Source organism: Triticum urartu, chromosome 5A, assembly GCF_056163025.1.
Source record: "Triticum urartu cultivar PI428250 chromosome 5A, HENAU_Tu73, whole genome shotgun sequence".
NCBI classification, from domain to species: Eukaryota; Viridiplantae; Streptophyta; class Magnoliopsida; order Poales; family Poaceae; genus Triticum; species Triticum urartu.
Genome location: NC_141877.1, coordinates 573800644 through 573828207, shown reverse-complemented (window position 1 = coordinate 573828207; position 27564 = coordinate 573800644). Strand labels below are relative to the sequence as shown.

General features: G+C 48.4%; 3 protein-coding genes across 3 annotated transcripts; 2 read left to right on the top strand and 1 right to left on the bottom strand.

Moving 5' to 3' along the window:
* Positions 1-5703: 5703 nt before the first annotated feature.
* On the top strand, positions 5704-8391 carry LOC125529304 (putative protein phosphatase 2C 34). Its single transcript, XM_087521799.1, has 4 exons — positions 5704-6123; positions 6246-6613; positions 7509-7745; positions 7859-8391. The coding sequence occupies exons 1-4, from the start codon at positions 5865-5867 to the stop codon at positions 8135-8137; spliced, it is 1143 nt and encodes a 380-aa protein (XP_087377925.1). The 5' UTR covers positions 5704-5864; the 3' UTR covers positions 8138-8391.
* A 3546-nt stretch (positions 8392-11937) lies between these two features.
* On the top strand, positions 11938-13602 carry LOC147972992 (upstream activation factor subunit UAF30-like). The gene is made up of 2 exons (XM_087521800.1): positions 11938-12313; positions 13280-13602. The coding sequence occupies exons 1-2, from the start codon at positions 12017-12019 to the stop codon at positions 13403-13405; spliced, it is 423 nt and encodes a 140-aa protein (XP_087377926.1). The 5' UTR covers positions 11938-12016; the 3' UTR covers positions 13406-13602.
* A 719-nt stretch (positions 13603-14321) lies between these two features.
* LOC147972991 (GDSL esterase/lipase At5g22810-like) lies at positions 14322-17791 on the bottom strand. The gene is made up of 5 exons (XM_087521798.1): positions 17375-17791; positions 17095-17292; positions 16007-16131; positions 15315-15783; positions 14322-15211 (listed from the first exon to the last, which is right to left on the bottom strand). The coding sequence occupies exons 1-5, from the start codon at positions 17586-17588 to the stop codon at positions 15006-15008; spliced, it is 1212 nt and encodes a 403-aa protein (XP_087377924.1). The 5' UTR covers positions 17589-17791; the 3' UTR covers positions 14322-15005.
* Positions 17792-27564: the final 9773 nt, after the last annotated feature.

Here is a 27564-nt window from a genome sequence, read left to right as displayed (position 1 = left end):
AACTTAACCATCTTTGATTCAACGAGCTAGTCAAGTAGAGGCATACTAGTGACATATTGTTTGTCTATGTATTCACACATGTATTATGTTTTCGGTTAATACAATTCTAGCATTAATAATAAACATTTATCATGATATAAGGAAATAAATAATAACTTTATTATTGCCTCTAGGGCATATTTCCTTCACCTTGAATGCCTCCAAAGTTTGGAATGCCTACAAATGAATAGGATGCAAGCATATGGGCAAATGGATATGCAAATGGACGTGCAAGCATAATGGTGTAGGATCGAAAGTATGTCTAGATGGGGGGTGATTAGACTACTCGACCAAATAAAAATCTAGCATTTTCCTAATTTTATGTCTTCGCAGATTTTAGCAACTTAGCACAAGTCAAGCAATCAATCTACACATGCAAGTCTAAGAGTATAGCAGCGGAATATAAAAATATTGCACATGAAGGTAAAGGGAGGAGTTTGGAGGGAACAAATGCAATGTAGACACGGAGATTTTTGGCGTGGTTCCGATAGGTTGTGCTATCGTACATCCACGTTGATGGAGAATTCAACCCACGAATGGTAACGGCCGCGCGAGTCCATGGAGGGCTCCACCCATGAAGGGTCCACGAAAAAGCAAACTTTTCTATCCCACCATGGCCATCACCCACGAAGGACTTGCCTCACTAGGGTAGATCTTCACAAAGCAGGCGATCTCCTTGCCCGTACAAACTCCTTGGTTCAACTCCACAATCTTGTCGGGGGCTCCCAAGTGACACGTAACCAATTTAGGATACACCACTCTCCAAAAGGTAATAGATGGTGTGTTGATGATGAACTCCTTGCTCTTGTGCTTCAAATGATAGTCTCCCCAACACTCAACTCTCTCTCACAGATTTGGATTTGGTGAAAAGATGATTTGAGTGGAAAGCAACTTGGGGAAGGCTAGAAATCAAGATTCTTGTGGTTGGAATGGGATATGTTTGTCTCAACACATGAGTAGGTGGCTCTCTCAGAAAATGTATGTTGGAAGTGTAGGCACGTTCTGATGGCTCTCTCCAAGAATGAAGAGTGAGTGGAGGGGTATATATAGCCTCCACACAAAATCTAACAGTTACACATAATTTACCAAACTCGGTGGGACCGAATCATGAAACTCGGTCTGACCGATTCAATTCAAAATGTGAATGTTAGTCTTTTCGGTGGGACCGACATGTCAACTCGGTGGGGCCGATTTCATTAGGGTTAGGGCATAACGTAATCTCAGTGAGACCGATCACATAAACTCGGTGAGACCGATTTCTGTAATAGGCAAACAGAGAGTTGGTCAGGCAAACTCGGTGGGACCGAATCGTTCATTTCGGTGAGACCGAAACGTTATGAAAGGAAAACAGAGAGTTTGCATTGCGAACTTGGTGGGACCGATCGCTTATCTCGGTTAGGCCGAAACGTTACAAAGGAAAACAGAGAGTTTGCAATCCCATCTCGGTGAGATCGAGATCCCTATCGGTGAGGTCGAACTGATTAGGGTTTTTGGCTATGGCTATGTCAAGTGAACTCGGTGGCGCATGATAGATCAAATCGGTGGGGCCGAGATTGACTTTTGGTTTGGGACATATGTGGATATGAGAAAGTGGTTGAGGGGTTTTGGAGCATATCACTAAGCATTTTGAGCAAGCAAGTCATTAAGCAACACCTCATCCCCTTTTGATAGTATTGGCTTTTCCTATGAACTCAATGTGATCTTGGATCACTAAAATGAAAATGTAGAGTCTTGAGTTTGAGGCCAATGTGTGTCCTTAGCATTTTGAGGGGTCTACATTCCTAATCCATGCCATGCCAATCATTGAACTTTCTGAAATGAGCATCTTGAAAGAGCATTAGTTCAATGAGCTACATATTAGTAGGAATTACCAAAAACACCAAAGGATAGTTGCACTTTCAAACGGGAATAGAAACGAAGAGGGCCGCATGTATACCATATCTTGCATGTCGATGCAGGCTCACGCAGCGTGCCTTGATGCTCTCAAGGGGTAGCACAAAACTTGTTGCACTCTTGTTGTATCACCCACCCATGCTTTGCTATGCATTTGATGCTCTCAAGTGGTTGGGATTTTTCTCGTCGTTTTTCAGGTACATCCACAGATCCAGTACTGGAGGCATCAGATAAGATTGGTTGGTACGACCAGGCTTGAATCTGAGGGCATTGTGTAGTTCTGTCCTGCGGTGACGCTTGCAAACAGTAATTATTATACGGAGCGTGCGTGTCGTCGGGTCAGCCCAGCGGGCACGCTACACTGAAACTACTCCCTCCGGTCCTTTTTACTCTGCACATTAGGTTTGTCTGAAGTCAACCTCATCTAACTTTGACCAAGTTTATACAAAAAATTATTAACATTCACATAACAACACATTTATTAATAGATCCATCTCGGAATATATTTTCATATTATATTTATTAGATGTTATAGATGTTAATATTTTCTAATATAAATTTGGTTAAACTTAGCAAACTTTGACTTGAGTCAAAGCTAATGTACGGAGTAAAAAGGATCAGAGGGAGTACTTGGAAGTTGGAACACGGAGACGAATCACGCGTGGCCGGCCGTTTTTCCGTGATCCAAAGCTTGGAACGCCGTTGGGCTTTCTCCAATCCAAATACTAGTACGTTCTGGACGCGAGTTTCCCGCGTAGAGAAAGTGACGACCTGCACCTGCTTGCCCGGCGAGCCGAGCACTAGTCAGTCCCTCAAGTAGCAGTAGCGCTACACTGGTTGCCACCATCTACGGATCCACCTACATTCCTCGGACTCGCCAGGAGCGGCGGACGCGGTTCCTCTGCTCTGCTCCTTGGTCTTTTCCTGTGGGCGGCGTGGTGCACCTCCCGTGACACCAGCAGCTGACTATAGTAGTATACTAGCATTTAGCAAGCGAGCCGTCGACCTCGGCCACTTTCTGGCCGCGTCGTTTTCCAAGTGGTTTGGTTTGAAAGGGCTCGTTCGTTCGTTGCACGTAGCGGCACATCACAGAGACACTCGTGTGTTTCGGCGAGTGAAGAAGAACTGTGGGGCCGGCGCTTTTCTCCGGCATTTCGCCGGGAGGAGGCCAAGTTGCGCTCTCGTTGCTGCCCGTGCGTCGAGGGAGGAAAGAACCGGTGTGAATCGTCCAATCCACCGCCGAGGAGGAGCTGGGCTGGACCCGCCGACCGACCGGTCATGGCCACCGCCCTCACGTTGCCGTCCCCGCTCGCTTTTTCTGGAGCGGTCGACACGTCTCGCCTCGGGCTCCGCCACGTAAATATCTGCCGCCACTACCCGCCTATCATGCCCCGGCGGCCTCAAAGTCCACTTATCATCACAGCTGTACCGCAGTGAACGCCACCACTACTCCTTAATTATCTGGAGCAATAACATTGTTTACACCGTTGATTACCTGGAGTACTACTAGTATAGTTCTAGTACTTTTTTTTGCGGGGAGGGAGTAGCATATAGTACAACCAATAATCTTTTTTTTTGCGAGAAGTACTTACAACCAAGAATCTTGAGTGAGCAGAGAATTTTCTTACCACGACTCTGAAGATCGGTGACAGGCAGACCACGAAGGCAGAGCAGGGTATACGGCCAGCCTTTGCTGCGCTGCCTCGACCGTGCAAGCAGCTGAGCAAAACAAACGGTTAGAAATTATTCCCGCCTTCTTCCCGTATCGAACAAGAGGGCAAGCGGCCTGTTCTTCTCGCCCGCCGCTCTTTTCAGCTGGCGCATTCAACGCCCGATCCGCCTTCTAGTAGTGAGTACGTATCTCGTCGCTGTACGTACGCCGTATCGAGCCATGTCCCATCATCCTCGCAGTACGTAGTATAGGATAACCACGTGGCACCGTCCGTCCGTCTCCACCTCGCGGCGTCCCTGTCGCGTGCGCTGCCTCAACTCCAAGTCGGTACCACTAGAAAAATGAAAACCTTGAGGGCATCCAGACGCATCCGAGTGTGATGTACTCAGATGATTTCCTGTACAGGAGAGCACGTTACGGTTTGAACCCAGATCGATAAACCTGACTATTTTTACCACCTGCTTTGCCCGGCTAGCTGGAGATAACAAAGGAGTACTCCAAAGCGCCGCTTTTGTCACCGGTGTCCACTGAGCCACGTTCAGACTCGTGCGCGAGCCTCTCCCGTGTGAAGCGGCGCGGCGGTCGGCGGGGGCACGGCCACCGGACCGGACAGCGCCCTCCCGGTCGAACGGGCGTGGCACGGGCGCCGGCAGCAAAGCGAAGCAATAGCAAAAGCATGGTCGACCTCGAGGACTTTCTGGAAGCGTCGTTTTCATTCCCTGATATTCTGAAACTTTGCCCGGGACGGCGAACGTAGCGACGGACCGGGCGCACGACACACGCACACACACTGTTGGACCCGCTCCGTTCCCACGCACCTCCTGCGTTCGGTGAGAGGAAGACCGCACCACTGACACCGAGCGTGCACGGACCGGCTTCGCCAAGGCCAACTTGTGCTCTCTTTAGCCGAGTAGTAGCAGCAGCATCGTCGATGCCACGACGACGTGGATGAGTCCATCGTCCACCGAGCAGACGTGGCCGCCGGTCGACCGGCGTACGTTCGTCGTGGCCGTCGTCCCCGTCACGCGTCCGCCGTGACGTCGCCGCACCGCGCGCTTCTCTCTGCGGAAGGATCGGCGCGCTGCGCTGTCTGCCTCGGCCTCGCCCTCGGGCTCCGGAGCCACGTAATAACATGAATAAATATCTACCACCACTACCCGCCTATCAGCAAAAAGTCCACGTATCGAAGGCCACTATCACAGCTGTCCCGCAATCAAAGGCCACATACAGGAGCACTCCACTCACTGCCATTATAGCCGTAACTTTTGTTTTCTCTCCTGGAACGGCGATCACGGCCGTTGATTATACTACTACTAGCAGCAAAAAAAAGTAGGGTGCACCTCCACGCGACAAGGTTTTTTCCAAGTAGAGTAGCGTGCCCTTTCTTGTTCCAGAAACGGCCACTAGAAACAAACAAAGTTATGATTCCCGTGCGGCGCTTGCTGCACACTCGCCGCCGCTCACTTCTTTTCAACGGAGTTGGTTGCTTTCCATCATCTCTTTACGTGCGTACGTAGGCAGCTGGCCGGCCGCTCCCTCCTCAATGCCGCACCGCCTCCCGTTTTCCTGTTATTTTTTTGACCGAATCTCCCCGTATTCCTGTTATACCGGTACGTACTTATCTAGTACCTCGATCCAGTCATTCTTGTCGTCGTGGTCGCCACCTCGTCACCCACGGTCACGCTCACGCTCACGCCCCCGTTGCGTGCCGTGCCAGGTCTCCGGGCCCACCTCTGCAAACTTGGAGAGCATCAACGGGCAAGCCGTGACGCGCCGCTGCTTGCAGCAGGGATTGTTTATGACACCCCGTTATAATTAGGCTGAGATGTGATAGATAGCGGCGACGACCTATCACCGCCGATAGTCAGTCGATTAGTGATGCACGCGGGAGCCCACCTGTCGGAAACCAACAGATTCCAGAAGACGCACCGGGGAAAGGAAAGGCAGGAGGAGACAAGTCAAACCATCCATCCATCCAATCCTACGACGCGACAGCGCACGGGATAACCACCGTAGACCCCCTCGCCCCACTCACCCACGCGCTTTCCCCGTCCCCCTCGCCCGCCCGGCGTTATTACTTAACCCACCCCTCGCCCACCCAAGCCCCCCATTCCCATTCCACTTCCATTTCCATTTCCATTTCGTCCCGTCCCCATTCATTCATTCGTTACCAGAGAGACGAGACGACGACTACGGGGAGCGAGGGGCAGAGTTCGGATCTCTATTCCGGAGATTTTTGTCTAGTTGGTGGTGAAGGAGGATGTTGAGGGCTGTGGCGAGGTGCTGCGGGCACTGGCCGCCGGGCGCGGCGGCGGCGGACGGCATGCTCTGGCAGACGGAGCTGCGGCCGCACGCGGCGGGGGAGTTCTCCATGGCCGCCGCGCAGGCCAACCTCGTCATGGAGGACCAGGCGCAGGTGCTCGCCTCCCCCTCCGCCACGCTCGTCGGCGTCTACGACGGCCACGGCGGCCCCGACGCCTCCCGCTTCCTCCGCTCCGCCCTCTTCCCCCACGTCCAACGTACGTACGCTCTTCTCTCTTCCTTCCCCTTCCCCTTCCGTCGATTTGAGTTTCTCCCGGTTTCTCTGTATGCTCGTGCGCGCGGTGCTGATTTTCCTGCGCGTCTTGTCTTGTCTCGGCAGGCTTCGCCAGGGAGCAGGGGGGCGTGACCGCGGAGGCGATCCGGAGGGCGTTCGGCGCGGCGGAGGAGGACTTCCTGCACGAGGTCCGCCAGGCCTGGCCCAAGCGCCCGCGGATGGCCGCCGTCGGCTCCTGCTGCCTGCTCGGGGCCATCGCGGGGGACACGCTCTACGTCGCCAACCTCGGCGACTCCCGCGCCGTCCTCGGCCGCCGCGTCGTCGGCGGCGGGGTGGCCGTCGCCGAGCGCCTCTCGACCGACCACAACGTCGCCTCCGAGGAGGTCCGGATGGAGGTCTCCTCGCACAACCCGGACGACGCGCAGATCGTGGTGCACACCAGGGGGGCCTGGAGGATCAAGGGGATAATTCAGGTGAGAGACCGATGATGAGGATGCCAATTCATCTTATTAATTTCATGCCTCCCAATCATCAGAGATTAGAGGCAAAATATAGCTGATTGTAGATAACATCTGCGGCTTTTGCTTCCTCTGCCAGTTTGCCTGATTTAGATTTTTTGGTAGTTTGCTTGCACACTGAAATATGGGATAAACTGCAACGAAATTGCATCACAGATTCAGAGCTCCCTAATTTGTAGTACTAGTGCAGAGCCATTAGATCCCATATGCTTAACTAATGTCATTGACCTTGAGTGGGTTTCCAGGTAACAATTCGAAAGAAATTGACCCCTTTTGTTCAATCTTCAGCTTAGTTAGCTTTGTGTAAGGGGTTAGATGAAGTAGGCCATATGTCAGAAATGGTAACTATCCCAATTTAAGATGATATTCACTGTGTTTTTGGAAACTTGCTGACCATACTGAGGAATTTTCCTCTTTCCACTTTAAAGCGAACACTGAAATTGCACTCTATTGCAGCAATCCTGGTGGTTGCAACTTTGCATAGTATCCTCAGTCCTGGATTCCTGGGTTCATAACCTATCCATCCAGGATTGCTGGGATCACAAAGTATCCTGGGTTCCCGGGTTCATAAACTATCCAGGATTGCTGGGATCATAACGTATCCTGGGTTCCTGGGATCATAGTCCATATACAGTTTCTCTCTTTTGGTGATAAGATGCTCCATTTATCGTTGGGAAGCTAATAAACTTGTTATTGTTTGGTGATTAGCCTACGCTTGCCTTTTTGTCATCACTCATCAGTTAGTTTTTCCTCTTAGGAGTTAGGAGAACCTATGATATGAAGTTCAATGCAAAGCAGAGCAAAAGATAGATAGATAACATGAGCTAACAATTGATTGTTGTACTATCAGGTGTCAAGATCCATTGGTGATGTATACTTGAAGAAACCGGAGTATAGCTTGGACCCATTATTTCGGCAGATCGGCCCTGTTATTGCATTGAAGAGGCCTGCTCTTAGCGCTGAACCACAAATCCATGTTCGCAAGCTCAAACCAAACGATCAGTTTATAATATTTGCCTCGGACGGTCTTTGGGAGCATCTCAGCGATGATGATGCTGTGCAAATTGTCTTCAAGAACCCAAGAACGGTAGGTTCTGATATATCAATACCAGTTGATGATCTCATGTGGGGAGGTTTTCCTCCACGTATGAATGATCTGCTAGAACAAATGAAATGACTTGTGTGAAATCACTTTTGCAGGGTATAGCAAACCGATTAGTGCGGTCCGCCTTGAAGGAGGCCACGAAGAAGAGAGAGGTCAGTGTGCATGACCTGAGGACGATAGAGCGGGGCGTGCGGCGCCATTTCCACGACGACATCAGCGTCGTCGTGGTGTACCTCGACCGGCACCGCGGTCGCCGTCAGACCAGGGTGGTGGACTCGAGCAGCAACTGCACCAGCGCCCCCGTCGACATCTACTCCTCCTCCAGCTCCATCCAGTCGGTGCAGCCACGTCAGGCTTACCGTGACTCCGGTTAATAGACCAGATAAGACGGGACTCCAGTTAGTAGACCAGATAAGACGGGCAGCAGAAGCTCAGACTATATGATCATGGTGGTAAACGGTGGTAGGGTTGCAGATCAGCAACGCAGACTGCAACCCGCAAGCTGCAGTGGCAGCGTCCGAAAGAGATGCGCGGAATGTACATAAGTAGTGCGGGCGCGTGGAACTTTTGTCTGAAGAGATGATTTTTTCGTATGTAATTGCAGAATTTGACTCTCTTTTTTCGTTTATCTCTGCTTAGCCAGCAGTTAACCCGTGAACTAGAACGGTGGCAGTATATATATGATACTGAAATTTAGAAAAGGCACCCCGAATTTCAGCATGTGAATTCATCCGTGCTGGTGGGAAATCCGAAATCGGGTTATCTTTCTACTTTCGACCGATCGTTCTCGTGTTCGCTGAATCGTGGTTCCACTTGCTTATCAGGAATCACTTGGCTTTAGTAGATGAAAGGCAAACGGCCTGCTAGTTGCACTTGCATCATCGGTCGTGGTGTGGCTCTTTATCCGGTTGTCGACCCTCTTGTCGGAGCTCTCGGGGGGAAAAGGGGAAATTCTGAACTAGTGTCGTCTCGCTTTCTCTCGTGGTGATCCACTCACTGGTAAAGAAAGTCGTTTCTTTATTGAGAAGTCTGAGTGCTTACCATGACCTAATTCCAGCACCAAGTTATGAGTTATCCGTGCACACTAGTGACACCGTGACAGTGCCACCATCAGCTACCAAATGTCTTTGTAACGAGAACACGTTCCAAAAGCTACCAAATGTCTTTGTAACGAGGAGGTGACTAGTGGTGCGTCCCATGCGACAGACTTTGTGAGGATCAGTGATGTCCAATTCGTTCCAGCCCAGGAGGATGGTTGTAAGTGGAATTCGGAATCTTCTACTCCTAGTCGATTCCCATCCAAATCGGCGTGCAAGGCCTCGTTTCAAGGGATTCCCCATTTGTACCTGGGCGAACGCAAATACGCAATATCCGAATGATTCGTTGCAAAATGGCCATCTGGTTGGTGATCCGGAAAAGGACCTGGACCGCTGATCGCCTCGCCAGACGAAGCCTTTCACTTAACGAGAACTGCGTGCTTTGCGGTTCTTCGTCGGAGGATGTATATCATCATCTTGACTCTTGTGAGCTGTTCAGTTTCGTGCGTTCTATGGAGTTATGTCCTTGCTTCGATTGGTATCCCGGGGGTGTTGCCCGCCATTGGCAGCACCTTTGAGAGCTGTTGTTCTAGCCTAAGAAATGGAGACCCTCTCGACAGTTAGAGCATCTCCAGCCGCCCCCCCCCCCCTCCCCCCAAGACGTCCCCTACGGCCACTTTTTCGGCGTCAGCAGTAAAATATGCTCCTACTCGCGCCCCAAAGTTTTTCGCCAGATTTAGAAAAAATTAACGCCCCCAGTTCCACCCCAAACCCAGCCCCCCGGGGAGCAGCTGGGCGTGCCGGCGATGCCTTTTTCTTGTGCTTGGCCCACCGTCGGCCTCACACAACCTCTCTCCTTTCTTCCCGCTCGCCCACGCCGACGCCGCCTCAGCCGCGGCCTCCCGCCGCGCCCGCCGCCGGGGCGCCTTCGTCGCGACGCCCCCGGCCCCGCCGCCCTCCCCGAGCTCCGTGCGCCTCGCGGAGCCGCTCCCCTCGCTCGCCCTCCTCTCCCCTACCACCCAGGGCCCCGACCTCGACGAGTCCGCGCTGCTCACCCGCCACGTGCTCCACTCCAACTGTCGCCCTCCTCCTTCACCTGCGTCGCCGTCCTCGCCGCGCTCCTCCGAGCGCGCCGCCTCGACGACTTCTTCGCGCTCCACCGCTTCGCCCTCCAGGCCGTCGTCCCGCCCACTGCCGCCACCCATGCGCTCTACCTCTCCGCCCTCGCCGCCCGCCGCCTCCCCGACGCCACGCTCCTCCACCTCCGCCTCATCGCCCGCCCCGGATCCCCCGTGCCCCCCCCGACCGCCTACCGGGTCGTCGTCAGGTGCCTCATCGCGGATCACAGCCGCCTCGCCGACGTCGTCGCGCTCAAGGATGAGATGCTAGCCTCCGGGTTCGTCGGGCCGGATCCCCATGTCTACAGCTTCCTCATGGCCAGGTTTGTGGAAGCCGGGGATGGGGCGAAAGCAGTGGAGCTGCACCAAGAACTGCAGGACAAGCTTGGCGGCGAGGCGGTCCTCGATGGCATCGTGTACGGGAGCCTCATGAAGGCCTACTTCCTCCGCGGAGCAGGGATGGGTCGTAGCCGGAGGTGGCAGCGGCGCGCTGCACCAGCAGGTGGCGGAAGCACCGGTCAAGGACGGCGCCGGTGGAGCTCGGGGCTCATGCTGCTCTGCTCGAGCTCGGCGGCGAGGCCGGGCCGGCCGTGGCCTGGGGCGGGCGCGGCCCGAGCACGGCTTGGGGGTGGACACGGCTGGAAAGTTTATCACCCCCAAGCCTAAATTTTCGCCGGCAGCCCCCCAAGAGGCGAAAAAAATGCCTCCTGGGGGGCTCAACGGCTGGAGATGCTCTTAGGGCCAGTTTGGTTGGTGTCCTAGACACGACGCCCGGAAATTTAACCTGAAGAAATTGCATGGTCAAGCTACCATAGGAAAAGCCTTGTTTGGTTCACAGCCTGGGCTGACTAGTGCTAAGAAGCCTCACTTACATCTGACACACTCCCTCTAAAAGATTATTAAAGTAGTGATCTAAAGATCTTATATTACTTTTCAGAAGGAGTAGCAATTTAATTTCTTCCCTGACACCTCGCTTTTCAAACCATGTCATTAACAAGCCAGGTTGCTGCTCTACGCAAGCCCAAGCGTCCAAAATGGGTAGCCTAGTGCGAGGCGAAACAATTTTGCCGCATCCGGGCAATCCTCTTCTCCCCTACTGCGGCCGTCGGCGTGCCCGTGGGTTCTCTCCCCCTCCGCCGGCCGCTCCGGCGATGGGAGGGTGGGGGAACCCCGGGTATTAGATCTTTTTTGGGGAGGTTGCGTTTGTTTGTGCTCGTGGATCTCCACATCAGGTGAGTTCTTCGTTCCTCCTGGCGGTCGGCGTGGCTGCTCTTTGTCGAGCAGTTTTTTTTCTTTCGTCTCTTTTTTATCTCTGCCTTTTCGGTCTTTTTTCTCATTTTTTCTTCATTTTTCTTTTGTTTATTTTTTTTATTTTTTTGGTTTTCTTTGTTATTTTGGTTATTATTCTACATTTTTTGTATATGTCAACAACATTTCCCGAGTGCACATCTAACATTTTTTCAATACAAATCAAACATTTTTTGTAATACATGGTCAACCTTTTTCATATACACATTTTAAATATTTTTCAAATTCTGGATTAACATTTTTCAAATACAAAATTAACATTTTAATGCATTACCAATATTTTTTATACATTTTAATAAATGCTTGGTCGACATTTTTCAAATAAAACAATTAAGAATTTTTGAATAAAATAATTAAGAATTTTTCAATACATTGTCAAAAAACTTTTTATAAACATTTAAATTTTTTCAAGCGCTCGAATAACACTTGTCAAACACTTTTTCAATATTTATTAAATGCTTGATTAACATTTAAAAAATATTATATATATAATACTTTTAAAATATAAAAAGGTTCAAAATAAATATGAGACGAAAAGAGTAAACAGGAAAAAAAACAAAATAGGCTGTGACCTGCCGCACGCGTGGGTCGGTCCATCTCGCTCGCCCATTCAGCGAGTCGGAAGCTGGCGAGATATAGAGGCGCTCGTTGGAGATGCCCTAAACCCCCCTCTAAAATATAAAATAAAAGTGGAGATGCCCTAAACCCTCAAAAGCCCAAACCCTTGTTCCCCACAGCCATTATCCAAAGAGACCCCGACGCCGAAGCGACCGAAGAGAGGAAACCCCAAATGGCGGCCGCATCCATGCTCACCACCGTCTTCTCCCCTCTCGCCCTCCTCCGCCCGTCGGCCTCCTTCGCGCGCCTGCGCCGCGCGGCTCCCGCCGCCGCCGTCGTCGTGCGCGCCGCGGCCAAGTCCACGGCCGCGGCCGCGGCGGCCCCCAAGAAGAAGAGGGCGGCGCCGACCGGCATCACGATGCCCCGGCCCGTCTCCCCGGCGCTGCAGGCGTTCATGGGCGCCGCCGAGGTCCCCCGCACCGAGGCCATGAAGCGCATCTGGGCCTACATCAAGCAGAACAACCTCCAGGTATGCCCCACGCGAGCCCCCCCAAACCCTAGGCGTCCCGTTGCCAGGTTGTTCGTTTGGCCTAGTACTAGTTGATTTGGATGTGAAAGATGAAGTCGGGATGGATGCGTAAGATGAGATGGAATCGCTTGGCGTTTTGCTAGTGTCGAGCAGGAGCAAATCTGAGATTTTGCGTTCAGGACAGGTGTAAACTGTTGTTGGCGTTTTGCTCTGGAGGCGCCTCACTGTCCATGCCCGCCAGATGTAGAAGCCCGGTGTATAATGAGGACGTCGCTTGCATTTTTAGTAACTCTACTTCTTAGAACGTCCCGTCGTGTTTCTGTCTTGCTGATATGCAGCGTTGGGTACTTCTGCTGATGCATGTGGAATGTTTTCACTCTTGTCTGATCCCAGTGTAAATTGATTTGTCTTTTCTATCTGCTTGTGTTAAGAACATATGATTTGATGCCACATTTTGCTGTTATGTGTTGCACATCGGTTAGCACTTAGCGGAGTCTACGAAAGATGGTCCCATGAGAAGGAGCTGTGATGCTTCCAATGTGATAAACTGACTGATGATAAGTCTGAAACAGAGGTTTTTCTCATGTGGCATTTGTAAACACGTTGAAATCCTTGCTGAACAGAGTTAATTTCTAGATTCAATGTGGCCGGATTGCTTGCATTGTGCAATTACTGAATGGCGGTATGCTTGCAGAATAATATGTAGTGACTAGTGAATGAAGAGTGCATGGTTGATTTGATGAAGTATTTATGTTCAAACTTCAGACACATTAAGTTACTCGTCATACAACTATTTGAGTGTGAAGTGTATGAGCTTTTCATTCTTTGGTGTGAAGTGATGTCACAAATGTGAAATCTTGCAGTAAATGTAGGATTTGCAACAACATACAAGGACTTAACTAAGTATGTACATAGGAACATGCTATTTTCCAGTTGCACTTCTCATTCTGTCCTGCTATTTTCCAGGACCCTGCGGACAAGAAGGTCATCGTGTGCGACGAGAAGCTGAAAGCCCTGTTTGCGGGCAGAGAGCGTGTTGGGTTCCTGGAGATTGCCAAGCTTCTGAGCCTGCACTTTGTCAAGACTCCGTGAAGCCTCTTCCATGGAGCACTCGAGTTAGTGTAGATGGTTTCTACTTTCTGGTGGTCTTGAGGGTGCGTAGGTTTGTCTTGTTGGCCCGAGTTGGCTCGACTTCTAGGGTTCTTTAGCTCTCTGCGGACAATGTTAGTTTACCCCTGGCAGTATCAATCTGGAACATCTTAACAGCTTTAAGCTCGTATGCTTGCAGACTCGGTTTGTGTATGAATAGCAAGTGGTGTGGTCTGGAATCTAAGCGTGGCACACCTGTGGCTGGTGTGAGGGCTTGGAATGCAGAGTTCACTGCCCCATTCGTGACTGGCAAATCCACTAAAACTGAGCACACAATATATTCAGACAGGCAGAGATTGTCCAATTTGCGCTCGTGTTCGCCGTTTGGCGGCCTCAGCCATGTTTCATTGAGGCCGATCATTCAGAGACACGATGGACATGAAGCTGTGCCGGCCTCAAATGAGACCGGAGGATGCTCTGGTAGTTGGGTGGAAGGCACACCGCAGTGTATGCGACGCATTAGCTACATCTGAGGGTGGACGGAGGCTTGGGAGTGCAGTCGCTATGCGGGCCTTCTTCTTCAACTCTGGTTAGTTTTCTCTTTGCTCTGATCAATGCGCGCGGCGAGTTTCCTGTTAGTTCCTCGAGCCAGCACGCACCCCTCTGCCTGCCTTTTCTTCTTCTTCCCTTCAGTTTGGCGTTTCCACCATCCTGGCACCATTGCCAAGATCAACCTGATGGCTGCCGGGGCTCCAGACCACCACCAGCTAGAATGATCTCACTACATGTGATCTTTTGAATTATTAGACAGTACAAAATGTGGATACATGGCATTGTTAGATTCATTAGACAGTACGGTATGGAGGTGGGCCCCCCCGCAAAAAAAAAGAGGTATGGAGGTGAGGCCTTAACGGTACAAATAGACACAGGCACCAAGAGTGCCTTTATACTAGCTCCGGCACACACTTGAGCTGTTTCTCGTACTTTTGCGTAGTCCATGTACCCCCTCCAGCAGACAGCTTATCATTTTCTTCCCACAAAACCAAAAGTATATCATTGGATTCATATTCGAATAACATTTCTAAACATATAATTTTGGTGGCATATAACATATACTATTTTGTTAGTCAAATTGATGACCTAAGAACATGTGCGTGCCCTATGTATCTTCCCTGATGGAGTATGATACTACAAAATTCAGCTTGGGCGTATGTAAAGAGAGCTGCTATAATTGTCGCCCCTTTTCTCTAGAAACATATTATAGACGCTCACATAGACTCATCTTTATAATCGCATGCACCCCCTTTGTCGGAAAATAAATAAACACATGCACCCACACTTTACGCGAATGCTTGAACCGTTTCCACAAACCCAATCCCATCTACGCCAACGTTCAGCCACCCTCCCGCTATTTTTTCGTCAAAAAAGAAAATATCAATAGACGGTGCTAAAACACAACGTGCCACTGTGCCAGTGAATGCTACGAGCAACACAAAGCGGCACATTAGAAAAAAAAAGAACTCAAAGGCAAATGGCAATGTAAGTCTCACACAGATGACTTGCTTTATTTCTGGATACGGCAAGTCGAAAACATAAAGAAATGTCACTTTTGGCTGATCAACGTCTTGAAGCTCATCGGTGTTGTGAATTGGGTTGTGCCGTCGAAAAACGCAGATGCGGCCAGCTTAGCGGCCTGCTCTGTCGGGTACTCCTCGTCCCAATACCAGTACTGCGATCGGTTGGCACACGGCAGCCCAGAACCAGGTGCGCAGGAGCCTTGGCAGCATGCGCCCCCGGTGTTCACAAACCCTGTGCATCCATCAACAAACCACAACAACCAGAACAACCACATAAATATAACCGACAGGTTCATGACCATGTAAGAATATCTGAAAACATTGATAGATTTTACCGTAGGCCGACGGATTCGTGTTGACTGCATCCGAGAAGGCGTGGAAGTCGGCGATGGAGTAGCGGAGGCCACTGAGGTTGGAGGCGAGGCCGGCCATGAGTGGCTTGATGCCGTCGTTGAACTCCTCGCGGAGGCTGGTAATGAGGCCCTCGCAGCCATGGCGCACCACCGCCGTGCACAAGGTCGGGACGTTGATGATCCCGAACTTCCTCGCGCCCAAGTTGTACAGGGCCGTGAGGCTGTCCCCGTAGGAGGAGATGAGGTGTGGGACATCGGTTTTGCTGTCTGAGCCCCCATTGTTGTTGATGTTGTAGATTGAGTAGAGGTCAGTGGTGCCGGTGCTGATGAGGAAGAGGGAATTGGACAACATCTTGCTCAGGTCTTGCTGGCTACGGTTGGCGCCCATCTGCCCTATCGTGTCCGCCAAGTTCTTCACTTGGTCCATCAGTGGGATGTCCAGTCCGGTGTCCTGCAAAATGGTATTAGCATCAATGCGACTAATTGTAGTTCATGTCTAAGAACTAAATATATCCATACCAATTATTTTGTTTTTACATATTCCTGGACATAGTACTGATATATCTATGGATGTATGATAGCTGAAGGTATGTTGACGATGAACGCACATGCATTCCTGAAATAATATGCATGCAAATTCAAATACTCGTCCATGCATGAAGGTGTCCACTTACGATGTCTCTCCAAATCCCAGAGGTCGCCGAAGCATAGTTGACTCCAGCAAAACCAGCCTCCATTTTTATGGGACTATCAAGAGACAGATAAGCCGGAGGGCTCATCTCGAACCCCATAGCCTTTGCTGCATATTAATCAAAGGTATACCCACCACCGGTTGATCAATATTCTTTCAAAAACAGAACAGCTTAGATAATATATCTATTCGTTCTAAAAGGATTGATATTCTTCCTGATTTTTCATGAATTATATACTGTTCCATCCAGTTCAGACTGTAATGCATGTTTTGAGCCGGCATAAAACTTAAAAATGCTAATGAAACCAAAACAAAGAAAATAGAAACTAGCCATGCTTATATACATAGAACAGCGCAGAATATGCGATTGCTAGGATTCTAGTGAACAAGGAGAAACATCGATAAATTCACATGCACACATCCTATCATATGAAATAAGACAAGAAAAGTTATATGCCTTATAAATTGAAATAAAGATGGTATTCAGTAGCAGTCAAACCGGAATGGAATTTTTATGCCCATGTAATTGTTTGGTTAAATTTCATATTTTAGTTACATCTTGGCAGCTGATAGCACATAGAATTCGGTGTTATATACTCTGCTATATATCTTTCCAGTCTTGCTAAGTCTCAGTTGACTGAGACTTCGTTAAGTCTCAGTCGATGCTATATCCGTGAGATCTTACATTAAGATCCGTGCAATATTTTCTTTTTCTCTCTTGATATTATGTCACTTGACTGAGACTTGGTTAATCTCACTCACTGAGACCTAGGCACCTAGCCACACCCATATCTTCGAGTACTGATTTTCAACTGCTAGCCACCATGTCGGTAAAGTAAAACAATTTCTTTTGCGGGAAAGTAAAACAAATTAAGGCTATACTACATGAGAAAATAAGAGTATATTAAATGGAAACCTGTTGGCAAACAATGGTTGTTGGTTGAGTAATAATGTTAGAACAAGTAGATAATTGTGCAGTGCACAAGTGGCCATGTCAGTTGTCTTGAACGGTAAGCAAATTATGAAAAATAGGCATAGCGTGATGGGATCAAAGTTAGCAACTTAGCATACCGATGAAGTCAGCCAAGTTGAATCCATTGCTAAACCTTCCGGTGGCCACGGAATTGGGGAAATCTATGCCATAGTAAGAGTGATTGGCTCTGACAGGGTTCCCTACTTCGTTGTTCTCTAGGTAGTTGTTGTTGCCGACGTCCGTAAACCCGTCCCCGAACACAAACAATGCTGGCCGCACTGGCTGCACCTGGTCAGCTACATGCACAGGAGGCACCTTAAAAGCTAGGCCAAGAACAGTAGCAGTTCATCATGAAAGTAATGGCGGCTGAGTATGTACGGCAATATGTCTGGCACGAGGGGCAGAGCGAGATGCAGCTCTGGGGGCACCTGTCGGGGCAGGTGCCCGTGCACCCCGGCCGCTTCTTCTCCGTGTCCGTGCACGTGAACTTGCTGTTGGTGTTGCTGCCTCTCCCGTCCGCGGTGACCATCAGCATGCCCAGGAGGGCCGCCCCGAGCGCACACGCCGCCACGGCGGCTGGCCACCGCGCCATGGCTGCGAGCTTATCTCGAAGCTAATTGGTTAAGCAGGGGTCTGGGTGTTGCTGGTTTCAGTTGATGTTACGCCGGCGGTGGGTGGTGCCCTTTTGTAGGCTAGGCGGCTAGCATGCTGGGCAAGCTGATGGCGCGCCGGAGAGCACGGCCAGCAGGGTCAACGATGTAGGACAATTGGATTTTCTTATCAGCAAAGCACGTAAGCATAAAGGTAAACCAGCTAAGCCGATGGAAGAACTACGGATGCATGCATGCATAACTTCGAAGTGAAAAGTCAATGGACTACAACCGCGTGCAGCATTTTCCCCCCTCTCTAGATAAGTTTTGTTTTTGTTTTTGAGGGGTTCTCTCTACATACTCCTCGTCGAAACAGGCTTCCGTCCTGTTTTATATATAAAGCACCATTCAACAAAGTACACGGCCGGGCGATAGAAGATGGCGAGGCGGCTCCCCTACAATTAATGCCGACCCCAAGATAACCGGAGCACGAATACTACCGGACAATAATACAGGAGAAACCAAGTACACCGCCGCACTACGCCCTAACGCACCTAAGAGCAACTCCAACGGGCCGACCCAAACGGACGCCAATTTCGTCCGCATTTTATCCGTTTGGGTCGGCCGCCCGCCCGGCGTCCGCCCTCTTTTAGATTTGGATCGGCAGCGCGCCCAACGCGTCGACCCATATGTGCCGGCGTGGCCGGCTAGCCGCCCAATATTATATTAATTTGCATTCAAACATATTGTCAAATAACATAGTTTATCGAATAAAATAGTATAGTTTTACAAGCCGGATACAAATAAAAATGTTTCACATAGTTTTGCAAACGAATAAAAGAAGATACATCTATTGGTTGCCAACATGAGCCCATATATGCTCAACCAAGTCATTTTACAGCTGCACATGAGTTTCCCAATCACGCATGTCTTCATGAAATTGGGTGAACTGTTCAAATGTTGCCGCTACTCCATGCTCACCCTGAAACTGAAACCCTTGATTGTACAGACGTTCCGGGCGCTCGTCTTCTATGATCATATTATGCATGATCACACAAGCAGTCATCACCTCCCACAGTTTCTGCGTGCTCCAGGTATTAGCAGGATACCGAACGATGCCCCATCGAGATCGCAAAACACCAAAGGCACGCTCGACATCCTTCCTAGCACTCTCTTGCTCTTGGGAAAATCTTTTCCTCATCTTTCCAACAGGGTTGGGTATTGCCTTCACAATAGTGGTCCACTGAGGATAGATACCGTCACCCAAGTAGTATCCTTTGTCGTAGTTGTGGCCGTTGACAGTAAAGTTCACCGGAGGGCTGTTGCCTTCGGCAAGCCTAGCAAGCACCGGCGAGCGCTGAAGTGAAGGAAATATGCCCTAGAGGCAATAATAAAATTGTTATTTATATTTCCTTATATCATGATAAATGTTTATTATTCATGCTAGAATTGTATTAACCGAAAAATTAGTACATCTGTGAATACATAGACAAACTGAGTGTCACTAGTATGCCTCTACTTGACTAGCTCGTTAATCAAAGATGGTTAAGTTTCCTAGCCATGGACAAAGAGTTGTCATTTGATTAACGGGATCACATCATTAGAGAATGATGTGATTGACTTGACCCATCCGTTAGCTTAGCACGATGATTGTTTAGTTTATTGCTATTGCTTTCTTCATAACTTATACATGTTCCTATGACTATGAGATTATGCAACTCCCGAATACTGGAGAAACACTTAGTGTGCTATCAAACGTCACAACGTAACTGGGTGACTATAAAGATGCTCTACAGGTGTCTCCGATGGTGTTTGTTGAGTTGGTATAGATCGAGATTAGGGTTTGTCACTCTGTGTACCGGAGATGTTTCTCTGGGCCCTCTCGGTAATGCACATCACTATAAGCCTTGCAAGCAATGTGACTAATGAGTTAGTTACGGGATGTTGCATTACGGAACGAGTAAAGAGACTTGCCGGTAACGAGATTGAACTAAGTATTGAGATACCGACGATCGAATCTCGGGCAAGTAACATACCGATGACAAAGGGAACAACGTATGTTGTTATGCGGTTTGACCGATAAAGATCTTCGTAGAATATGTAGGAGCCAATATGAGCATCCAGGTTCCGCTATTGGTTATTGGCCGGAGACGTATCTCGGTCATGTATACATAGTTCTCGAACCCGTAGGATCCGCACGCTTAACGTTCGGTGACGATCGGTATTATGAGTTTATGTGTTTTGATGTACCGAAGATTGTTCAGAGTCCCGGATATGATCAAGGACATGACGAGGAGTCTCGAAATGGTCGAGACATAAAGATTGATATATTGGATGACCATATTCGGACACCGGATGAGTTCCGGGGGTTACCGGATAATTATCGGAGTGCCGGAGGGTTATCGGAACCCCTGGGGGATCTAATGGGCCAACATGGGCCTTAGTGGAGAGAGAGAGGGCCGGCCAAGGCAGGGCCGCGCGCCCCTCCCCCTCTAGTCCGAATTGGACTAGGGAAGGGGGGGTGCCCCCTTTCCTTCTCCCTTCTCCTCTCCTTCCTCCCCCCTTCCTCCTCCTAGTAGGACTAGGGAAGGGGAGTCCTACTCCTATTAGGAGGAGGATTCCTCCTCTCCTGGCGCGCCCCAAGGGCCGGCCGGCCTCCACCTCGATCATATCATAGCGGTGCTTAGGCGAAGCCCTGTGACGGTAGAACATCATCATCGTCACCACGTCGTCGTGCTGACGGAACTCTCCCGTGAAGCTCTACTGGATTGGAGTTCGCGGGACGTCATCGAGCTGAACGTGTGCTGAACTCGGAGGTGCCGTGCGTTCAGTACTTGGATCGGCCGAATCGTGAAGACGCACGACTACATCAACCGCGTTGTGCTAACGCTTCCGCTTTCGGTCTACGAGGGTACGTGGACAACACTCTCCCCTCTCGTTGCTATGCATCACCATGATCTTGCGTGTGCATAGGAATTTTTTTGAAATTACTACATTCCCCAACAGTGGCATCTGAGCCAGGTTTTATGCGTTGATGTAATATGCACGAGTAGAACACAAGTGAGTTGTGGGCGATATAAGTCATACTGCTTACCAGCATGTCACACTTTGGTTAGGTGGTATTGTTGGATGAAGTGGCCCGGACCGACATTACGCGTACGCTTACGCGTACGCTTACGCGAGATTGGTTTTACCGCTGTGCTATGCACACAGGTGACTAGCGGGTGTCAGTTTCTCCAACTTTAGTTGAACCGAGTGTGGCTACGCCCGGTCCTTGAGAAGGTTAAAACAACACCAACTTGACAAACTATCGTTGTGGTTTTGATGCGTAGGTAAGAATGGTTCTTGCTAAGCCCGTAGCAGCCACGTAAAACTTGCAACAACAAAGTAGAGGATGTCTAACTTGTTTTTGCAGGGCATGTTGTGATGTGATATGGTCAAGACGTGATGAGATATAAGTCGTTGTATGAGATGATCATGTTTTCTTAAAGATATCGGCAACTGGCAAAAGCCTTATGGTTGTCTTTCTCTATTGCATAAGATGCAAGCGCCAAATAATTGCTTTACTTTATCGCTATGCGATAACAATAGTTGCAAGAGCAATAGTTGGCGAGACGACCATGTGACGACACATTGATATAGATCAAGATGATGGAGATCATGGTGTCATGCCGGTGGCGATGGAGATCATGATGATGCTTTGGAGATGGAGATCAAAGGCACAAGATGATGATGGCCATATCATGTCACATATTATGATTGCATGTGATGTTTATCTTTTATACATCTTACTTTGCTTAGTTATGACGGTAGCATTATAAGATGATCTCTCACTAAATTTCAAGATAAAAGTGTTCTCCCTGAGTATGCACCGTTGCCAAAGTTCGTCGTGCCCAGACACCACGTGATGATCGGGTGTGATAAGCTCTACGTCCATCTACAGCGGGTGCAAGCCAGTTTTGCACACGCAGAATACTCAGGTTAAACTTGACGAGCCTAGCATATGCAGATATGGCCTCGAACACTGAGACCGAAAGGTCGAGCGTGAATCATATAGTAGATATGATCAACATAGTGATGTTCACCATTGAAAACCACTCCATTTCACGTGATGATCGGTTATGGTTTAGTTGATTTGGATCACGTGATCACTTAGAAGATTAGAGGGATATCTTTCTAAGTGGGAGTTCTTAAGTAATATGATTAATTGAACTTAAATTTATCATGAACTTAGTCCTGGTAGTATTAGCATATCTATGTTGTAGATCAATAGCTCGCATTTAGATCCCCTATTTTTTGATATGTTCCTAGAGAAAACTAAGTTGAAAGATGTTAGTAGCAATTATGCGGATTGGATCCGTGATCTGAGGTTTATCCTCATTGCTGCAGAGAAGAATTATGTCCTTGATGCACCGCTAGGTGACAAACCTATTGCAGGAGCAAATGCAGATGTTATGAACGTTTGTCTAGCTCAATATGATGACTACTTGATAGTTTAGTGCACCATGCTTAAACGGCTTAGAATCGGGACTTCAAAGACATTTTGAACGTCATGGACCATATGAGATGTTCCAGGAGTTGAAGTTAATATTTCAAGTAAATACCCGAGTTGAGAGATATGAAGTCTCCAACAAGTTCTATAGCTAAAAGATGGAGGAGAATAGCTCAAGCAGTGAGCATGTGCTCAGATTGTTTGGGTACTACAATCGCTTGAATCAAGTGGGAGTTAATCTTCCAGATAAAATAGTGATTGACAGAATTCTCTAGTCACCATCACCAAGTTAGTAGAACTTCGTGATGAACTATAATATGCAAGGGATAACGGAAACGATTCCCAAGCTCTTCGTGATGCTGAAATCGACGAAGGTAGAAATCAAGAAAAACATCAAGTGTTGATGGTAAAACCACTAGTTTCAAGTAAAGGGACAAAGGGAAGAAAGGGGAACTTCAAGAAGAACGGCAAACAAGTTGCTGCTCAAGTGAAAAAAACCCAAGTCTGGACCTAAGCCTGAAACTGAGTGCTTCTACTACAAAGGGACTGGTCATTGGAAGCGGAACTACCCCAAGTAATTGGCGAATAAGAAGGATGGCAAAGTAAACATAGGTATATTTTATATACATGTTATTGATGTGTACTTTACTAATGTTTATAGCAACCCCTTAGTATTTGATACTAGTTCAGTTACTAAGAATAGTAACTCGAAATGGGAGTTGCAGAATGAACAGAGATTAGTTAAGGGTGAAGTGACGATGTGTATTGGAAATGGTTCCAAGATTGATATGATCATCATCGCACACTCCCTATACTTTCGGGATTAGTGTTAAACCTAAAATAAATGTTATTTAATGTTTGCGTTGAGCATGAATATGATTGGGTCATGTTTATTGCAATACGGTTATTCATGTAAGTTAGAGAATAATTGTTGTTCTGTTTACATGAATAAAACCTTCTATGGTCATACACCCAATGAAAATCGTTTGTTGGATCTCGATCGTGGTGATACACATTTTTATAATATTGAAGCCAAAAGATTCAAAGTTAATAATGATAGTGCAACTTATTTGTGGCACTGCCGTTAGGTCATATTGGTGCAAAGCGCATGAAGAAAATCCATGCTGATGGACTTTTGGAATCACTTGATTATGAATCAGTTGATGCTTGCGAACCATACCTCATGGGCAAGATGACTAAGACTCCGTTCTCCGGAACAATGGAGCGAGCAACATATTTGTTGGAAATCATACATATTGATGTATGTGGTCCGATGAATATTGAGGCTCGCGGCAGGTATCATTATTTTCTGATCTTCACAGATGATTTGAGAAGATATGAGTATATCTACTTGATGAAACACAAGTCTGAAACATTTGAAAAGTTCAAAGAATTTCAGAGTGAAGTGGAGAACCATCGTAACAAAAATAAAAGTTTCTACGATATGATCGCAGAAGTAAAATATTTGAGTTACGAGTTTGGCCTTCAGTTAAAACAATGTGAAATAGTTTCACTACTCACGCCACCTGGAACACCACAGTGTAATGGTGTGTCCGAACATCGTAACCATAATTTATTAGATATGGTGTGATCTATGATGTCTCTTACCGATTTACCACTATCGTTCTGGGGTTATGCATTAGAGACAGCTACATTCACATTAAATAGGGCACCATCTAAATCTATTGAGACGACACCGTATGAACTATGGTTTGGCAAGAAACCTAAGCTATCGTTTCTTAAAGTTTGGGGATGCAATGCTTATGTGAAAAAGTTTCATCTTGATAAGCTCAAACCCAAGTCGGAGAAGTGCATCTTCATAGGATACCCAAAAATAACTGTTGGGTACACCTTCTATCACAGATCCGAAGGCAGGATATTTGTTGCTAAGAATGGATCCTTTCTAGAGAAAGATTTTGTCTCGAAAGAAGTGAGTGGGAGGAAAGTAGAACTTGATGAGGTAACTGTACCTGCTCCCTTATTGGAAAGTAGTTCATCATAGAAATCTTTTCCTGTGACTACTACACCAATTAGTGAGGAAGCTAATGATGATGATCATGTAACTTCAGATCAAGTTACTACCGAACCTCGTAGGTAAACCAGAGTGAGATCCGCACCAGGGTGGTACGGTAATCCTGTTCTGGAGGTCATGATACTTGACCATGACGAACCTACGAACTATGAGGAAGCGATGATGAGCCCAGATTCCGCAAGATGGCTTGAGGCCATGAAATCTGAGATGAGATCCATGTATGAGAACAAAGTATGGACTTTGATTGACTTGCCCATTGATTGACGAGCCATTGAGATTAAATGGATCTTCAAGAGGAAGATGGATGCTGATAGTAGTGTTACTATCTACAAAGCTAGAATTGTCGCAAAAGGTTTTCGACAAATTCAAGGTGTTGACTACGATGAGAGTTTCTCACTCGTATCTATGCTTAAGTCTGTCCGAATCATGTTAGCAATTGCCACATTTTATGAAATCTGGCAACTAGATAAAGAAAACTACATTCCTTAATGGATTTATTAAAGAAGAGATGTATATGATGCAACAAGAAAGTTTTGTCAATCCTAAAGGTGCTAACAAAATATGCAAGCTCCAGCGATCCATCTATGGACTGGTGCAAGCATCTCGGAGTTGGAATAAACGCTTTGATAAGTTGACCAAATCATATAGTTTTATACAGATTTGTGGTGAAGCCTGTATTTACAAGAAAGTGAGTGGGAGCACTACAACATTTCTGATAAGTATATGTGAATGACATATTGTTGATCAAAGATAATGTAGAATTATTCTGCAAAGCATAAAGGAATGTTTGAAAGGAGTTTTTCAAAGAAAGACCTCGGTGAAGCTGCTTACATATTGAGCATCAAGATCTATAGAGATAGATCAAGACGCTTGATAAGTTTTTCAATGAGTACATACCTTGACAAGATTTTGAAGTAGTTCAAAATGGAACAATCAAAGAAGGAGTTCTTGCTTTTGTTACAAGGTGTGAAGTTGAGTAAGACTCAAAACCCGACCACGGCAGAAGATAGAGAGAGAATGAAAGTCATTCCCTATGCCTCAGCCATAGGTTCTATAAAGTATGCCATGCTGTGTACCAGACCTATTGTATACCCTGCCCTGTGTTTGGCAAGGAAGTACAATAGTGATCTAGGAGTAGATCACTGGACATTGGTCAAAATTATCCTTAGTGGAATAAGGATATGTTTCTCGATTATGGAGGTGACAAAAGGTTCGGCGTAAAGGGTTACTGTGGGAGTCCTGGATTAGGGGGTCTCCGGACAGCCGGACTATCTCCATTGGCCGGACTGTTAGACTATGAAGATACAAGATTGAAGACTTCGTCTCGTGTCCGGATGGGACTCTACTTGGCGTGGAAGGCAAGCTAGGCAATACGTATATGGATATCTCCTCCTTTGTAACCGACCTTGTGTAACCCTAACCCTCTCCGGTGTCTATATAAATCGGAGGGTTTTAGTCCGTAGGACGACAATCACAACATACAATCATATTGTAGGCTAGCTTCTAGGGTTTAGCCTCTCTGATCTCGTGGTAGATCTACTCTTGTAATACCCATATCTTCAATATTAATCAAGCAGGACATAGGGTTTTACCTCCATCAAGAGGGCCCGAACCTGGGTAAAACTTCGTGTCCCTTGCCTCCTGTTATCATCCGGCCTAGACGCACAGTTCGGGACCCCCTACCCGAGATCCGCCGGTTTTGACACCAACATTGGTGCTTTCATTGAGAGTTCCTCTGTGTCGTCGCCGTTAGGCCTGATGGCTCCTACTATCATCGATAGCGATGCGGTCCAGGGTGAGACTTTTCTCTCCGGACAGATCTTCGTATTCGGCGGCTTTGCACTGCAGGCTAATTCGCTTGGCCATCTGGAGCAGATTGAAAGCTACGCCCCTGGCCATCAGGTCAGATTTGGAAGTTTGAACTACACGGCCGACATCCGCGAAGACTTGATCTTCGACGATTCGAGCCACAGCTGGGTGCGCCGCACTGTCTCGATGGGCATGACCTAGCTCTGCCACCGGACGGTACTCCAGAGGCTGCGCCCACACCAGCTCGGACCCTTAGCTCGGAGCCAACTGTGCCAATCGAGGACAGGTGGCTAGACACCGCCTCAGGGGCTGCAGTCTCAACAGCGATCGAGCCGAACACCAGCATAATCCTCTGCGCAGCCCGTGACTCCAAGGTGCCGGACTCTCCTCGGACCCCGAATCATCCGTGCCCCTGCCAATCGAATCCGAGTGGGCGCCGATCATGGAATTCACCGCCGCGGATATCTTTCAGCACCCTCCCTTCGGCGACATTCTGAATTCACTAAGGTCTCTCTCTTTGACAGGAGAGCCCTGGCCGGATTATGGCCAACAGGACTGGGATGCGGACGACGAAGAAATTCGACGCCCACCCACCACCCACTTTGTAGCCACTGTCGATGATTTAACCGACATGCTCGACTTCGACTCCAAAGACATCGATGGTATGGACGACGATGTAGGAGACGAACATGAACCAGCACCTATAGGGCACTGGAAAGCCACCTCGTCGTATGACATATACATGGTGGATACACCCAATGAAGGCAATGGCGACGAGATAGCGGAGGATGACCCCTCCAAGAAACAACCCAAGCGCCGACGTCAACGGCGCCGCTCTAAGTCCCGCCAAAGCAAAAGTGGTGATACTGGCACAGGAGATAATAACACTCCGGATAGCGCCGAAGACAACGAAAACCCCCTCCAGCAAGAGTTAGATCAGGAGGATGAAGGAGCCAGCTCTCCTGAGAGAGCGGCTGGCAGAGAGGAGGAGGATGACAATTACATGCCCCCCTCCGAAGACGAGGCAAGCCTCGGCGACGATGAATTCGCCATACCAGAGGATCCCGTCGAACAAGAGCGCTTCAAGCGCAGGCTTATGGCCATGACAAATAGCCTGAAGAAAAAGCAGCAGCAGCTTCAAGCTGATCAAGATCTGCTAGCTGACAAATGGACTGAAGTCCTCGCAGCCGAGGAATATAAACTCGAGCGTCCCTCCAAGAGTTACCCAAGGCGCAGGTTACTACCCCGACTGGAGGAAGAAGCGTATGATACGGCTGATCGGCCACCGCGTGGCCGCGATAGAGAGGCATTCATGCCGAAAGCTCAGCCTCCACCCCAACGCCATTCAAATAAAAAGGCATGGGGAGATACGCCAGACCTGCGAGACATATTGGAGGACAAAGCAAAGCACTCAAGATCGATCTACGGATCATGAGGGCGCACCACTCTACGAGACGGTAAACGTCACGCCGGATACAGTAAAAGCAAATCCGGCCGGGCCGAACACAGCGGGCAGGACCCATACGAGCTGCGTCGCGATATAGCCCAATACAGAGGCGCCGCACACCCCTTATGCTTCACAGACGAAGTAATGGAACATCAATTACCAGAAGGTTTCAAACCTGTAAACATTGAATCATACAAC

Bases quoted from the DNA above. Each gene is read 5' to 3' on its own strand.
- LOC125529304 (XM_087521799.1), top strand. From the start codon at position 5,865: ATGTTGAGGGCTGTGGCGAGGTGCTGCGGGCACTGGCCGCCGGGCGCG. The intron at 6,614-7,508 runs GTGAGAGACCGA...TTGTACTATCAG, and splicing joins GGATCAAGGGGATAATTCAG to GTGTCAAGATCCATTGGTGA. The intron at 7,746-7,858 runs GTAGGTTCTGAT...TCACTTTTGCAG, and splicing joins TCTTCAAGAACCCAAGAACG to GGTATAGCAAACCGATTAGT.
- LOC147972992 (XM_087521800.1), top strand. From the start codon at position 12,017: ATGGCGGCCGCATCCATGCTCACCACCGTCTTCTCCCCTCTCGCCCTC. The intron at 12,314-13,279 runs GTATGCCCCACG...GCTATTTTCCAG, and splicing joins TCAAGCAGAACAACCTCCAG to GACCCTGCGGACAAGAAGGT.
- LOC147972991 (XM_087521798.1), bottom strand. From the start codon at position 17,588: ATGGCGCGGTGGCCAGCCGCCGTGGCGGCGTGTGCGCTCGGGGCGGCC. The intron at 17,293-17,374 runs GTACATACTCAG...CTGTGCATGTAG, and splicing joins CTCGTGCCAGACATATTGCC to CTGACCAGGTGCAGCCAGTG. The intron at 15,212-15,314 runs GTAAAATCTATC...ATGGATGCACAG, and splicing joins CACGAATCCGTCGGCCTACG to GGTTTGTGAACACCGGGGGC.